Raw genomic sequence first — 17,548 nt, forward strand, 5'->3', positions numbered from 1 at the left:
CTTGAAATAATAAAACATTTTAAAGTGAAAATGAAATATTTGAGAGGGTATTAATTGTAAGATCAACATTGGTAAAATATTAATGATAGGTACTTTTGAAATTTCCGTAGTGTTTTAGTAAACGTTTTACAGAACCAATAAACGACCTCTTTGGCAAATAAGATTTATTGGAAAATACTGCCACACCAATTCACTATTTCCAAATTTTGATTTATGTAGCTTTCCCCAGGATCATGTAGGTTTATCACATATTGGTTTTCCATTATTCTTGACAGATCGGCTGGGCTGGAAATGCCTTATGGTTATCAGCTGTGTCTTGGGAATTCAGAGATTTCTCATCAATTTAGAGAAGGACCTTGGTCCCATGGCCTCAAGTGCCATCTTATAGTATACAAACTTTTTATAACACTAGATGAAACTGTAAATAAGATCAAGTATGTTCCCCATAAGACTGGAGTCTCGTACACATATTGACTGCGCTGCTAAACCAGTAAACAACTTTGCTTTCGTTGGAGCATGGAATGTGTCCTCGTGGTACCCAGAGTATAAATACCAAGATTTTCTTTTAAGCTTAGTAAACAATTAAAGGAGAAAAAAATAAATGCTCTTTCATGCTGCAAATTAAATAAAAACATTTTATTAAAAATAAGGAAATTACAACAAAATAGCTTATTTAGAAATTAAAGGAAGACATTTGAGATAATTGCAGTATCATTTACTCAAGTATTTTTTTAAATTTTATTTTTAAAAAGTCGTTATAAATTATAATGATACAATTTTATTTCACATTATATTGAACATTCTGTAAGTTAATTTATTAAAACAACTACACAGGAAAAGGTGATTATAAAATATTTGTGATTTAAAGAATTTTGTGTTTGAAAACCTTTGACATTGCCTCTTAATTTTTACACTTTTATATGACTACGTGATTGATCCGTGCTAACTGTCTAATTGACTACCCGGTAAACTCAACCGGTACTTTCTGAAGAATAATTGGCCTGGTCTTCTGAAGATGTGTCGTTCACTTTGCGTTGACGAATTTAGCACCTGTGACTTAGGTAACGCAGCTGTCAAACACACTGTGAACATTGGATCAAAAAACTAATGCCGACTCAATAGTCGATGAGTTCAAAAAACCACAATCCTGGATGTATGTTAATGCGACAATATGAAAATTGCACATACGATACACATTTGAAATTCAAAACGGGCCTACTTCCACCCATTAACACACATTTAAAAGTGCCCGCCCCACACCAGACATGTTGGGTGTAAGACAGAGCACGTCCCGAAACATATATTTTAGGACAACCATGTCCATCCCAAAAAAAAATTAGGTTTTACAATGCTCGTACCACACCAAATGTTTTAGGATCGCTGTTCCCGCCTCATACAAAACAGTTTGGCACAACAGTGCCCATTTCACACCAGAAATATTGGGTTAACAGTGCCTATTTCACACCAGACATGTTACGACAACAGTGACCGTCCCACACCAGACACGATGAGACTACATTGCCCATCTCTCAAACAGAAATATTAGGATAACCGTGCCTGTCCTACGCCAGATATGTTGGAATTTCAGTGCCCTTCCACACCAGTCATGTTGAGAAAATAGTCCAGTCCAATATAAGTCTCGTTGGGATAAAAGTGTCTTCACCCAACCAGATATGTTTAGACAACAGTGACCATCCCACACAAGACACTTTTGGATTAAAATTCCCGTTTTACAAGCTACTTTATTGGACAATAGTGCTCGTCTCATGTCAGATATGTAGGGCCAACATTTTTCGTCCAGAACCAGACATACTGGGACCATAGAGCCCATTCTACACCATTCATATTGGGAAAACAGTGACCACACCACACTAGAAATGTGAGACAACAGAACACACCCCACACTAGACATGTTGGGACAAAAATGCCCGTCCCAATCAAAAATTTTGGGATAACAATGTTCTTCCGACATAAGAAAGGTTGAGAAAAAATTGTGTTTGTTCCACACCAGATACATAGGGACTGCAATGCCCGTTTCACACTTGAAATGTTAGGACAACATTGCCCTTTCACAAAACGCATGTTGTGCCAAAATTTTCGTTCCACACCAGAAATGTAAGGACCATAAATCCCATCCCACACCAGACATTTTATGAAAACAGTGACCAAACCACAACAGACTAGTTAAGACAAATAAGTCTGACCCATACCAGACATGTTGGCACAACAGAGCCCATCCCACTCTAGACATGTTGGTACAACAGTGCTCATCCCACACTTAACATGTTGATACAACAGTGCCTATCCCACACTGACTTGTTGGAACAACAATACCTGCCCCAGACTAGACCAGTTGGGACAAAAGTGCTAGCCCACACCAGTGATGTTGGCACCAAAATGTCCGTCTCACACCTGATATGTTGTGATAACAGTGCCTATTAGACACCAGACATGTTGGGAAAACATTGCCCGTCCCACACCCAACATGTTGGGACAACAATGTTTGTAGCGACTGTGCCGTTGGTAAGTATTTGTTAGTGACCGTTAGTTCCTACGATCGCTATAAACGATTACATTTTTTCTTCTTTTCTTTAGTGAAGCTGGATTAAGCTAATAATTATATGCGTAATTATCATATTTGTAACTTTTGTTTCACATTCTGTAACATTGCATTTCCAGTTTTCCACTTTCCCTCGTTGTGAATATTATTTCCGTAAGTGTGTAGCATGCAGCCTGTTCGGCAACCATGCTAAAATTATTGCTTATCTGCGAGGTTTCACCAGCATTTCATCGACAATCTTTCAGATTGAGATGGGCTAACATGTTAGTATCTATTTTTATATCCAAATAATTACGAATCACTTTTGTTATATCGATAATATAGTTTAATTAGCATCGACAATGTGTTCGTGGATAATGAATTACAGTTTTATCTATTAGAGGTAATAGTAAGTGATGAACTGAGAATTTTTCTAAAACTTTACTTAATATGAAATAGTTACAATGTTAAAAGTGTGACAAAATTGATATCAATTAATTTTTTGTAAAAAATATTAAATTTTCAATAAAATAAAATCAAAATAATACTAAGAAAACATTTTAATAAAACAACTTGTTTGTCAAAAGACAATAATACCACAGTAAAGGGTTAGTTTTAGCAATTTCCAGACTTTTTTACGAGATGTTAGTTTTTTAATACTTAAAAACCTGTACATATGTTATAGTTTAGAGGCATAGCTATTATACAAAAAAATAAAGCGTTCAAATTGTTTCAAGTACTATTGTTTCTTTTCTTGGATAAAGGAAAACAAGTTTGGCGTAAATGAATTTATCTGTGTCAGTGAGCGTAACTGAAATAAGAAATAATGTTTTCTCGAATATAATATACTGCCTATATTAATGTGTAATTTGTCGGTTATTAAAATGTTGCCTTGTTTCGAAATTAGGTTATAGAATATCCTTAACTATTAATATTCTATTAGTTTTTTTGTTTGTAATAACCTAATACTATCTCCTCTGCAATTAACTTAGGAGACCTTCTTTTTCAAAGTACTTAAGAAACACTTGCAATTTTTCGCGAAATTGGTCTGTATTATGCGCTTTATGAAACTGACTTACATGGGTCTCACTATTTTCGTGGAATAGTTTTTCCAAATCTGGTCCATCTCCCGAATCAGCTAGAGCAATCGCTGACACCGTTGATGTTGTGGCGAGAGCGAATACAAGCTTGGAGTTCATATCTGCCTGCAGATCCTGGAACGTGTAGGCTTTCGCACTGGACCCTGCTGTAGTTAGCCACTTTGTGAGTTCGTCGTGGTAATGCTTCAAGAGCCTGTATTGTTGTTTCCACACATCAAGCTGAAGACTGGAGTAAAAAAAGTATATTAGATCCAAAGCTGGAGACGCATATCGTCCTAGTTGGTAATCTATCAATTTCATATCCATTACTTTTCCAGTCTCTGGACAGTAGCGAAACAAGAAATTGTTTGTCCAACAATCTCCGTGGGTAAGAACACAAAACGAACCTTCAGTGGGTTCAACTACGTCATTGAATCGATCCACCACTGAATCTGAGAAGTTCCATAAGGACGAAGCATACTCTTCGTAGCCCTCCCATTCAGACACTGTTCGGCACAAGCTCTTGAAAATAGATGCTAGTAATCCTCCATTCAAATTTCGGTTTTCTTTGGAAAAGAAAATATCATGGTAATGTTTGATACTCTCGGGACCCATGATGTAGGAAAAGGCGTGTAGTTTCGCCAGGGTAGACAACACTAGTAGCGCATGGTCCATATCGAGCTGTTTCTTCCTGTCCGCCATGTGGTACCCCAGTGGCTTCAAGTCTTCTAATATGATAGCGTCAGTCCTCGTTGTGATATAGCAATACGGACTGAAGTACTCAAATTGGCCAAGTTTTTCCTTCATAACATTGTATACTTTCGGAAGCACTTTATAGTACATATCGCGCTCTCTCTCATATACTCCTAAACTGGATATGGGCTTACTTCCTTCAGTTTCACTTGGCATAATTTTTACAATAAGGCATTTCTGCACATTGTTGCACACCACAACCATCCTAAACACAGTGCCCAAATAGTTATCTCCCTGCTCAGAAGCACTTGTTACGTGAAGAATCTTGGTTGTAAGACTTGATTTATTTCCCTTGTGAAGAACATCTGAGAGGTAGTTTTCAGTCAGCCATTCCGGGAGCGAACTCAAAACCTCCGTCGTCATGGTTCACGCAGCACGTTAGCTAGAATCAGAATTCACACTTGGTAGTTGTTTTTGGCTATGAGGCACTATTAAGGTGTTTTCACAACAATAACAATACAAATGTAAATGCAATACATAGGAAAAATTTTCTTTGGACAGAAAATAACTACCATTAATCCCAATGATTTTTTATTTTAAAATAAATTATTTAATAAGTGGCAGTGTAAATAATAAGTTTCATTCTGTTGAATTTGTTTTTAAAATATTTGTAGCATAATTTTCATACATATTTATTACACAGCGAATAATTTTTGTGTCAAACATTTTCATTTGAAAAGAAACCTTTTATGATAATATTTGAGAAGAATTTGTTTTCAAGAATAGGCTATAAATAATTTTTTTTTGCTCTCGAATTTTTTTTTAATTATTTAAATTAATTATCATAATATTATTGAAATTAATTTTCAACATTGTTAAACGCAATAGTAAAAAAATTAACTTTAAATTTATGATAATTTTTATATTCTCATTTATTAAAACATTAATGACATTATAAAATAATGGTGCAAAATATAAAAAAAATAATTAGAATACTTTGATAGAAATTTTACAATATTAAAGCTGTATTGGAAATAATGAAGATGGTATCGGAAATCATAAGTCTCTTTCTCCAATTAATTGTGTTCACATGCTAAAATTTGAAGTTTAGGCTATCTTAAGTACTTTATACTACTTATAATAAATAAATGCTCTTAATCCAATTTATAAATGAAATAGAACTGTGTCTTAAAGCGTAAAACAGGAAACACTTTATTATCAGTTACGTCCAGAAGCATTTAATATTGTTAGTAGATTTATACAGAAAAATACTAACCAATTTCTCTCCCTTAGTGTTTTTCACGTGCCTGAAGACGTGTTGACACTAGCTGTTCAGTTTTCAGTCTTATTTTATATCTATTGCACTGTAAATAACAAGATGTGTGACCACAAAGTTCATTGTCATGAACACAATCATGTGGCTGTTGCGTAACATGCTAGCATTGATATGTCTCTGAGATATACAGCTTTGCCAGACAGAATTGTATTTGCAAGGTCTGTCGGAGACTTCATAAACCTTATGCAAGCATACATCGATACTGGCAGTGATGAGTGGTAAAAAATATGTCTAGATGTTACATAGCGTAGCGGTGAAGTATCAATTCATGTTGTGTGTTTGAATACCTGTCACAATAATTACAATTTTTTACAGTTAATTTTCCCAGAAAGGGACTTCCCAAATCGTATTTTATAATAGAAGATATTCAAGTTTAAAAGATGGTCTTCGTCTGATCTCGTGATAGGTGTCTACTAAAATAAATAAAAATGATTAGCTTATTATTTACTTCCGCGATGTAAACGAATTCTATGCAAAATTTTCACGCATGCACTCGTAGTTTATTTATTAAATTTAAACAATATTAATATAGTAAAATTTAGTCCGCCATATTAAACTTTTCATTTCAGCTTACAAATATGCTGGGAGTTTTCGCCATAAATCTTAGGTTGTAGAAGATTTATTTGCATTTACTGATAGTCAGTCAATCACTAAAATTTTTGCGGAGGATATATTGTGTGAAATAATTTAAAAGTGTTGAAAAGTGTGATTAGAAATGACACAGTGGTTTGTACAGCATTTTACTCAAATATTCAAACTAATTTTGTCATACAAAATTGTTTATAAACCTCGAAAAGCTGATACTTCTGTTAAATATATATAATTTGGCTAAATAAATGGCTTCTAAAGGTTTGGTTCCTTGAACGGGTAACAACAAGTGTAGACGCTGCAGTAGACGTAGTGCAGGAGCATAATTGAACCAGGATCTACGTGTTTGCCTGTCAGGGTTCAACATTGATGATGCTGAAGTAAGAATGCATTTGCGTTGCAGCAGAAACATTATTTGCTAAAATAATGTCGAATCAATTCGCAGTATAAGTAAGAAGTACATGATGTTAGCAAAAATTATCATCGTGTTTAGAAACATATTTTTCAGTATAATATACTAATTTATTTCTAAGATGTATGTATGTGGCTAAAACAATTTAAACAAGCAATTAAGAATTTGCTGTAAAGAATTAATTATATTAACTGCAAATTGTGTAAATCTTGTCATTGTGGACAGATTAATATTTTAACAATCTATATTCAAAAAAAGGGTACATTACATTCCTTAAAAACTAAGTTTTTTTGACAAACATTCACTTTATTTGTGTTTATATATTAAGCATAAACTCTACATTGATCAAATGTTAAATCATTAATTTATATCGTGTTATTTAATCAAATTTTTGATATAACCTCAATGGTGTTGACATTTGAAACCTCTTATTAGCGATACCAGAAGACAGAATGTGTAATAATCCCCTTAATGACACAGAATTAAGGAAACTGGTGGGCAGACAAGTTGCTTGAGTCCTCTCGTAATGAGGTATGTAGAAGTAGGAAACACAGAGAATTTTCATTTTATCGGGGAACTCATGTAAAGTACCAACGGGCAGGCATGATTTTTTTGGCCTTAAAAAGCATTCTTTAAAAAAAAATCTTTAATACTTATAGTCCAAATGCTATTTAGTGTTACGTTGTAGGATTGTTTAATGTTAATCGTCAGATGGGATAAAAAAAACGAATTAGGCAAGTAAATAAATATATATTACTGTTGGGTGTGTGTTTTGGTAGAAAGAGTAAGACTGTGCTTGATTTTTTTCATATATTTCGGTCATCATTTATAGTTTTAAAAAATGTTAACGTTATCAGTAATAAATTTCTGAAGAATAAATATTTATTCAAAATAATTAATTACAAACTTCTTACTTTCGAAAAAATTTTCTTGGACACAGGCATTGCTGGCTGCATGAGTTCGTACAAAATTATTTGTTCGTTTGCGTACTCTTTTCAAATTTTCATGCGTTATATTTAATTAAGTATAGAAAGTTTGTCTTCGTTTCTCTTGTAATCTTTTAATATACCTACTAAAAAGGCTCTTTGTTTTTTGCAATTACACAAGTGTTCATTTCCAAGAGAAAAATGAAGAAAATCAGAGGTTTTCATGGTTTACCAGACCTGTTCCTTTTTAAAATTAAAATGTGTATTTCAATATTGATAAAAACTGTGAAAAATGGCCTGAAAATAACTGCGATTGTGATACGGAAGAGTGTATTTTTGTTTAAAAAGTATAAAATGTTCTTGCTTGGCAAACCAGGCTATATTTTTTTTATAAGAAGTAAAAATAAATTAGCGAAACAATTTTTAAACTGCTTCTATAAAACAAGTTTTATTTCTAAACAAGTCATAAGAATTTTTATATTTTACGTGGTACATTTTACAATTTGAAAAAATTACATATTTTAATATTCGAGTAGACTGCAGTGGCAAAGAATGGAACATATATATAGTAAGGGCAGACCTATTTGAAGACAACATTAAAGGCACGAATATTGATTCGAATTTTTTTTTTATAATTCTACTTTTTCATAACCAAACGCAGGAGGTTTTGAAAGCATGCACTGATTGCTAACACCTTGGTATATTTTTTTTTAGTCGGTCGTATTTTACATTCCTATTATTGTGTTTGTTTGTAGATAACATAAACAGAGTAAGAAATTCTGATACAAGGAAATACTTTTTTAGTATTGTAGGATCAAGATTTTAAAATAATTTTTATTAAATTAAATTAATTACTTATTAGTGTCTAAAATTTTAACTTCTAAAAAAATCACCTAATTAAATTTAAATCCGTAGAATATTTTATCTTTATTTATAAACTTCAACAAAATAAATGTAAAAGATGGTAGCTGCAATCAACATGATAAACATTCACTGTTTTCATGAAAGCAAAGCCTTTTAAATTTTATTGACGTGCCACCTCTAAAAATTCCAGCTTTACATACTTTATATATCTATATACACACACCATGCTATATCTTAACATTTTTGATGACATGGAAGTCTTTAGAGACATCTGTAAATTTAAACTGCACCGGGTGTGCATTAAAGAGTGGAAGAATTATCGACTTTTCCTTGGCGCATTAGTAATATCCGTGTATTTCCCCTCTGTCCCTTCCAACAGCCAACAATTCATTCTTTCCTGTCCGTTATTTTTTTAATAATTTTATTTTGAGTGTATGAATGTGAGTCACGGCAGAAGTCTTTTCTTAGTTTGTTGTGTTACGTCGGTACGTTGGGGCCAGACATAGCCATATAAGTCAACTTTGAATTTATGATTTATCTAAATATTGTTGTAACGGCTAGCTAGAACATAATTTAGTTAGCGGCGTACTTTTGGCTGGTCTCGCTCTTTGTAATGTTTCTTCTATGCCATGATTAGCTTCCATGTGAGCCCAGAGGAGCACATCATGTTTGTTAGTAGAGTTTTCTCTCCGAGTAGGATCCATGTCACGCATCTGGTATTTTACTGTTACTTGCGGAATCTTTGGTACGTACGTTTTGCGCCTTGTGGCATTAGAGAGTTATGGTAGCTGAATTAGTAATTTTTTCTCTTGGCAGAAGTGACTCGTATAAGTTTTCTTGTTCTACACAAACCTATACTTGTTAACGTATCGCCTGTATTTGTTTGTATTTGCTAACTCCAGTATTTTAAGTTGATATCCTTAAATTAATGTCAACTTTGTTTCGGGGAATTTTTTGTGTTGAATTTTTTTACGTTAAATTGTAACGCCCTGTAGTTGTTGTTACCACGTTTTCTATGTTTGGAAGGGTAACGTAAGTAATATTAAATTTTTTCTGATGCTAGGTATATACCACGAGGCGTCTGCTTAAAGTATATTGTATCTGATTGCTGTATGGCCTGTACCGTTTGCTCGATCTTTGTAATTTTATTATTTCTGCTATTTAATGTTTGCATATATTTGTGGTCACATGAACATCTTAAAATAAAAATATTAAGGTACATCAGTAATCCCTTTGTGCTGCCTATTCAAGCATTTACCTTTAGGTAGTTTATTTGGCTCCAATTGTGTTTTTGGCAGGACTTGCATCGTATTGGAATCCGGGTTCGATCCCACTACGGTGCAAAACGACGAATCAGCAGCGACAAAATGCATAAACCATGAAAAGAGGACCACCTCAATGAAACCCAGTGCACGCCACCATCAAGTGCTGTTTTGGTGAGGTTGGCGCCCTGGAGCGCGCCTGCGAAAGTTTCCTCAGTTAGTGCGAGTGATGGGAGTGTGGCGCGCCAGGTGCTGGCAGTGTCCGCGCCTAGAAGTTGCGCGCTCCACCGCGAGGTAGCGCCAGTGACCTTATGTGCGAGCTGTGGAGGGTCACGCGAGGGCTGGGTGCTTTTGATAGGGAGGGGAGGAGACCTTCACGTGGAGACAGCAATATGTGTGCCAACGAATTGATATTGCAAAACATTGCAAGGTGACTTGTGTTGGTGAAATATGTGTCGTTACTGATGGTTTCGGTAAGACCTTTGAATATATATACTGTATAGAAGTCGCGAGTGGATAGGATTTACTCTACGTTTTTCAAAAGCGTATGATGAGCAGCTTGGGAACTTCACCGCTGCAGTGCGCTGCCGTAACGCCCTGTATCGTCTAAGTTGTTATTTACACGTTAGAGCGCAGCGCTGTCGCCCGCTGTCATTCCCCGCACCCCTCATCCATCATTCACTGCAGCTCAACGTCGTTCAACGGGAGGGGGAAGGGGTGTTTGAAGAGTTCGGCACTTGTCCGCTAGGGACCACCACAAGTCGATGCCCTAGAGATGGTGGCGATTGCGGCGGTGAATTAACCAACTACCTCAAAACCGTATTAGAAATTTTAACCTGGGCTGGCGACTTCTATACAGTATATATATTCAAAGGTAAGACGATGCGGTCGTGTTTCGTACTGGTTTCGTCGATGCTGTTGTGATAATTAATACAAACAAGGGCTGTATTATTTGCGTCGTACGAGCGACTGGTGATGAAGAAAATGCGTCGAATGTTTTCGGCGCACATTTAAACGAGCAGTTTGACTTCGTCGTCGTGCAGCTGGCCATGATGGTGGCCAGTTAATTATTCAAGCTGTTTCCCGCCATTTGCTGGAAGTTACCTTAGGTAACGACTAAATTGGGTCAGTGGTTTGACCCAGTTGCTAGAAACGCATCCAAATGTTAGTATACTTTAGCAATTTTGTTCCTGGTTTTGGAAATAAACTTATCAGAAAATAAGTATTAGTGAGCGACTGATAGGTCTCATTGGTAATTTTGCTGAATGGCAAGACAGGTGCAATAAACGAAACAGGTTGTAATTTTCCGTTACGCCCACCGGGATGGAAAACTGAGGACTTTGTTGATGTACCTAGACTTCAAATAAGTTTCACTGTTTTCACAAACCTTTAGTGTTACCGCTAGAGTTAACTTTACGAGTAATACTACAATCAAGATATACTTTGTGTGCCTTTAGTGTGTGTGCACGAACCTCTTTACAGATGTCGTGTTGCAGCAAAAATTAATTTCAGACAAATAAGTAAAATCATTTTGAACAACATATTTGAAAGTGATTTTTTTATTATTTTTTTAAATTTTTTTAAGGAAAGAGAATGCAATTTTATTTATTCTTGAATTAAGGGGGAATGGTATGTTCTCAATACACGTAGGCTAAGTATCTTAGAGTAGGTAATAGATAAATAGTAAGATTTATTAAAAAACAGAAAACTTAGAGCACTGTTCTTTTAGCATAAATATTTTTATGTGCTACAAATTAGCATATTGCAAAATGATGAATAAATGAATATTAATTTAATTTTTTTTCTTCTTTATTTAAATTTAGTAGGATTTTTTCTTCTAATAATTTACATTATGGAACACAGCATTTGTTAAAATTCTTTTTCTTTTTTGTCAGCTCAGCGAGCTCTTTCACTCAATAAATATACTTTTTATAAAAAAAGATGCAACATTTTACAAATTTTGTTGGTTTTTATTTTCAAATACTTAATTATTTTTTAAATATTGTATAGAAAAATACTTCAAAACGAATAATGTTAAAGCATGATCAAATTAAAGAAACTAGTAATTATAAACTTTAAGTAAATTTATATTTTACGTTATGTATTACCAATGACACAACTTTTATCTTTATTCAGTTATCCTCTCTTAAAATATATATGTTTCTAATTCATTACATTGAATCCTTCTTTGAGTAGGCAAATACATGTTTGGCAATAACGAAAAAGACCTCTTGAATGTTAATAAGGTAAAAAAAAATTACAAAAATTTAAATTGTATTAAAAAATTAAATTATTACAAAAATATGTTGTCCAATAAAAATAAGGTACCATTTTTCCATTCTTAGCCACTGCTGGTGCCAATTATCAAATGAAACTATCAGGTAGTTTACATACATCACTGCTGAGTGAATATGAAAATTCTGAGAGATGAACATGAAATAATGCTAGTAACATTGATAAAAATGTTTAATGACAATACTCTCAGAGTTAACAAATTAAATTAACAAATTAAAAAAATTGTAATGTGTTCAGCACTGGAATTGGCAATGCCATACAATTTTCTCATTGTCCATATAACAAAAAAAATACATAAATATTTTATTTCCATTAAAACAAACGCAAACTTTTAATTGTAACTTAGGTATGATAATGCCGTTACAAAATGTTAATGTGACTTTACTTAAATTTAATAACTAACTTGTGTTTTAAAATCTCACACGAAGATTTAACATCAATTATGACTCCCTCATATTTTAATCAACACAATATGCTTGCAAAACAAAGTATTTCCCAATTTAGATCACAAACGAGTCAGTTTCGCGCTGTGCATTCAATGGCTAGGCAAGGCAAAATTGTAGTCAAAAGTCTGGCCAGTTGAACCATTCTGCTCTTTGATATGCGATCCAGTAATCATAGTTAGTTCAAGGAAAAAAAAGTATTATTCTCCAAAACGTTGCGTCATCACATGCTGGCGTTACATAAATTTCGCTCGCGTGAAACAAAGTTTATACATATTTACCTTAGGCAACCGTTTGCCACAGCGTCGAAGAAATTTTATGTCCATTACTGTTGGTGGGCTGGAAATATTTATAGTCTATTTTAACGATTGTAGAATGGCGCGCAATAAATTTTGCGGGTGCCAAAAGATAGCACTTTATTTATGCTGTTGCTGCCTCGCATTCCTTGATTTTTATTACAACTTAAAAATTATTCCAGTATAAAAAGCTATGAATGAAACTGTCTGAAATGTGAATAGAATTATTCTATTTTGCCGCTAGTATTTAGTATAAAAAGTAATGTTGACAAACTAAAAAAAAAAATGCATTAAATTAAAATAACGAGCATTTTAGAAACGTAAAATATTTAATGTGGAAAGTGGTTATCAATCTAGAAAAAACAGCGAGTTTATGTATGCATTAAATTTAATCTTATATTTTGTAAATTATTTTGAATATTTAAGAGTGAACACCAATGCAACCTGCACAAAGTGCGTACCAATTACGGACATGTCTGCTCGCAATATGTCGATCCGAGATCATCGCTATGTCTCGTCAGATTAAACAATTCATCTTAAAGATCCCAATGAACTTCGTTCAGCGCTTAAAACATAACGGTGCACCATAATTATGATAAAAGGAGATCACGCTTCAACTCTTATGGGACAACTGGCCATGAGAGGTAGTGTCGTCAGCTAGGGGTCACGTCTGCACAATACGCAGTGGTAAGAAGCAAGGCTTGTATCTCGCTGTCAACAAACTATATTTGGGTCATCGTTGGTAGGTAAGTGCTAGTATCCCGTAAAATAGTTTTCAGTAAAAAACTTCAAAAATATATTTCACGATCATCCGGAGCGTGTTCGTTCTATGTTTAGTAAGTAATGATACACCGCGTAAAAATAAAATACCATGGGCGCAGTGGCTCCTTTAATGCGCATGTCAATGTAAGAAGGTTTCTTAGCCACATTTTAAATATTGAAGCAACAGCAATCTATTAACGTGGAAAATGGATAGCGACGATGAACACTATAACTTAGTGTCGCATGGTGCACATGTTGCATTTTAAAAATGTGATTAGATAGTGACGTGTAAGTAACAAAGCTGAAGCAAAATCCACAGGCAAGAAGACGCTACAAAAATGTTCTGCAGTTTGAAAGTCCATTTTCATGTGAAAGCGAGCTCTTTAATCCAAACTTTGCAGTGAAGTTTTTGTTATTAATAAAACTCAGAAGAAAACTAAAGCTTTCGGTACTTGGCTATCAACTCTATTTTTGGAGTTTTTCCTTTTCAATATTCGTTTGCAATGAATACATGGATCTCCTTACAACGTCTAACCCTTTTTTTGGTTCTGTCCAAAACTTCACCCTTAATCTTGCTAAAGTATCTGATTCAAACATTTTTGCTTGTATAAATATTTGACAAACTGTGGTTTTTAGTATTTTCGAAGATCAGAGGATTTTCCATCTTGTCATAAAAATAAATAACCATAGAAAACGTATACAGAATTAAGGACCTGACGTATTAGAAGTTAAAGTGAATTTTAACTATTTGAAATTTTGTGTAGCAGAATCATTATAACTTTTATTCTTAACTAGGCCCATTTTGTTTGTTAAAAAAAATCACATATATTTTTTTAAAAAGCATACTGAAATAAAAACTCATCACTAATAACAAACATTCAGGTCCATAATAAACTAATGTTATCTGCATTTTTTTAACCTTAGCTCTTAAATTTAGATGAAAGGGTTAAAGTATCTGTATCATTATTCAGCTGAAAGTTTAGTGAAACTTAACATTAAACACCTTAAGTTTTTGAATAAGAAATAATTTATATATTATAACTGAAATTTTAGTAACATTTATTTTTCAAACATCATCTTGTACACGAAACATTTTTGTAACTCTGAGAGTAGGAGTTTTAAAACTTTTTTATTTGTATTTAGTTTTTTATTTTTATTTCTGAGTGTAAGACATTTTACACTGTTTTGTTTCATTAATGTTAATGAAAAAATCTTAGGTTTTATATTTTACTGGCATTATTTGTATATGTCCGTTATAAATTAAAAGACGTGCATATAATTTAAGCAACTTAATTAATCGTGAAGTGAAAAATATTCGATGTTTTAGTAAAAACTCTGTATCGAAAAATCACATATATTTTTTTAATAATAATAGGAAACTACTTGTAAAATATATGTGTATAAAGTTTATGTTAGATTGGTAACGTTACTTTAACTACTTTTACTTCCATCATAACGAAAATAATTTCTTCAACGATAACTATGGTAAATGTTTTATATATATGCAATTTTGTGCTGCTCTGAAACCAATAATATTCAGTACCAATGTCAAATATATTTATAAACCTATGATTTGATTTTATAAATTACTCTGGATATTTTTAAACATTATTATTAACAACTCTTTTAATACTACTAAAAACGATGGCAATTTATATTACATGACTTCTACTGTAGGTTGTAGCTTCATGAATAACACAGCGCACGTCAGATATGCTATGATTTAAAATCTTTAAAACTACAATAGGCCTTCAATTCCAATAAAATTTCGTTTGTTACTGTAACAATATTGTCAATGCTGATTGGCATTTATTTTTATACAATAAAATGTAAAGCAATTTTAACCATGCATTGTTGGAACCATATAATGTAACTGCTTCAATTTTCTTTGCAAATTTTAAAAACTATTTTTTTAAAACAAAACGTTTTCTAAAAAAAAAAAAAAAAGATTCTACAATATACGTTTGCATAGCAAATCAACCGATATTCATCACATTTTACTATAATGTTTTGCATACGAATTATTTATTCTTTCAAAAATTAAAACAACTAAATATATTTCAAGTCAAAGCCTGAAAATATCTGTCGCCTTCAGGCGGCAACGAACCAATCATACTTAAGCAACACATCACCGCAGCCAAAGCTCCAACTGCCTCTCCGAGTGGGTTCAGCCGGAGCGACGTGATTGAACTGGTTAACAATGCAACAATGACGAAGTCCCGCGAGGGTGTGGTAGTTCTGATTGCACGGTAGTTGCTCGCCGGACAGCGCGGTCCAGGCTACCCGGGCTCCCATCAGCTGGCCTTGTCGTCGGCCGACTCCTCCGACTCGCGGTGCACGAGCGCGCGCACCAGCGTGGGGTCGGAGGCGAGCCGCGCGCGGGGGCGGGAGCGGCGGCGCGGCGGCGGCGGGGTCGCCTCGGAGCGCTGGCGGGGGCGGCGCTCGGGCGCGGGGCACAGCGACAGCGCAGAGCCCAGCCCCACGCGCACGGGGTGCGGCTCGACCGGCCCTGTCTCGCTCTCCGAGGCGGGCCTCCGTGCCGGCGCGGCGGGGAACACGGACAGCGTGGGGCCGCCGGGGCACAGCCCCAGCGGGTGCAGGTCGAGGGGGGCGGCGCCGGGGGCGGCGGGCGGCGAGGAGGGCGAGTCTGGCTCGTCGGGCGAGGGGCGGGTCACCATGATGCTGACGGCGTCGGCCGGCGCGCCCGCCGCGTCGGGGCTGGCCTCGCTGACGGTGATGCAGACGCGCGCGGCCTCCGGCTCGTCGCCCAGCAGGCCGGGCGGCTGCGCGGCGGACAGGAACAGCAGCGGCAGGTTGAGCCAGGGCCCGCCCAGCTCCGAGGCGTCGCTGGCGTCGGAGGCGCGCGAGGACTTGCGCGAGGACGCGCGGCTGCCGCGGTGCACGTGCAGGAAGGCGGACAGCCGGCTCTGCCAGCCGCCGCCCGGGCTCGAGGTCTGCGTGGTCTCGTCCTCCAGGTCGAGCGGCTCGCGCTCGCTCTCCCGCTTGCGCCTGCGCACAGCGGCGCCTCGCCTCACCGCACCTCATACACCTCTCACGTGCTCTACCTCATCATCTCAGCATTATTTAACTTAAAATACATTATGTAATTTGTACAAACTTGCTTAAAATTATTATTTTTAACTAATGTCCTTTACACATTTTTCATGAATACACCTATATCTATGTGTGCCGGAAAATAGGTATTTCGGCACATTTTTTAAAAATTGTTATTATTATCTTAAATTGTTTTTCGAAATTTTATTTTCTATATAATTTGGTTACAAAAGGGTTATTTACACTTTGTTAGGCTGGTGTACTCTACTTAGTTAAACGTGGCGCCAGTGGACCGAAGCACCTTTTATCAGGGACCAATCTGATCTTTTGCAAGTCTAAGATGTCGTTGGCAGTCCGTTTGATATTTCTCCTACTTGCAGTCACGTCCGTGGTTTGTAATATTAATTCCCTACATGACTAAAATTGCATGGAGCAGCTTCTGGCCTGCAAGCTCTATTTCTTAGAGACCCGCTGAGACTAGCGAGTCTCGGCACGAACGAGTATCCCGTGGACGCTCGTTCCCAGCCCCATTGCGTTTTTTGTACCCCCTCACCACCACAGCTTTCCACCTTGGTTCTGAGAATTTAGCCCAGGATCATTGGCCTAACGTGAACCTCGCCAGGCAGTGCCCGACTTCAAGGACGATTTGCCATAGAAAAAAAAAATTTGCAAAGATGGACCACCCACGACATCTAGCGGCAGAAATAGTAACGTCTGCTCTTGTCGCCAGCAAGTGGAGCTGACGCCCGCGACACAAAGTACGGCGATTTTGCTAACCTCCTTCTCTCCTTCCCCTTTAGGCCGTCAGAGAGCAGCATCGCTGCGCCATAAGGGCCTATGATTCCTCCTCGCGTCCTGTAAAAGTCGATCGTATGTAGCTTTCGGTGCTTGCCGGTAGAGAGCGCAGTGTTCGCCCTTCAGTGCAAACAACTGAAGTCGTGGTTACGACCAACTCGGTCACCTCCGGAAGTTTTAGAGCCGAACCTTCCCCCTTTTTTC

At 36.1% G+C, this 17,548-nt stretch overlaps 2 protein-coding genes across 2 annotated transcripts in view; both read right to left on the reverse strand.

The window, feature by feature from the left end:
- Positions 1 to 694: 694 nt before the first annotated feature.
- LOC134541595 (uncharacterized) lies at positions 695 to 5,646 on the reverse strand. Its single transcript, XM_063385136.1, has 2 exons — positions 5,588 to 5,646; positions 695 to 4,753 (listed from the first exon to the last, which is right to left on the reverse strand). The coding sequence occupies exon 2, from the start codon at positions 4,732 to 4,734 to the stop codon at positions 3,523 to 3,525; it is 1,212 nt and encodes a 403-aa protein (XP_063241206.1). The 5' UTR covers positions 4,735 to 4,753; positions 5,588 to 5,646; the 3' UTR covers positions 695 to 3,522.
- Positions 5,647 to 11,527: 5,881 nt separating this feature from the next.
- LOC134541488 (sodium channel protein 60E-like) overlaps positions 11,528 to 17,548 on the reverse strand; it is a 219,708-nt gene continuing 213,687 nt past the window's right edge. The window contains exon 29 of the mRNA XM_063384980.1: positions 11,528 to 16,504. Coding sequence (XP_063241050.1) covers positions 15,790 to 16,504 — 715 coding nt within the window. The 3' untranslated portion in view covers positions 11,528 to 15,789. The remainder of the gene's footprint in view (positions 16,505 to 17,548) is intronic.

This window comes from Bacillus rossius (assembly GCF_032445375.1).
Source record: "Bacillus rossius redtenbacheri isolate Brsri chromosome 4 unlocalized genomic scaffold, Brsri_v3 Brsri_v3_scf4_1, whole genome shotgun sequence".
Lineage (NCBI taxonomy): Eukaryota > Metazoa > Arthropoda > Insecta > Phasmatodea > Bacillidae > Bacillus > Bacillus rossius.

Bases quoted from the DNA above. Each gene is read 5' to 3' on its own strand.
- LOC134541595 (XM_063385136.1), bottom strand. From the start codon at position 4,734: ATGACGACGGAGGTTTTGAGTTCGCTCCCGGAATGGCTGACTGAAAAC.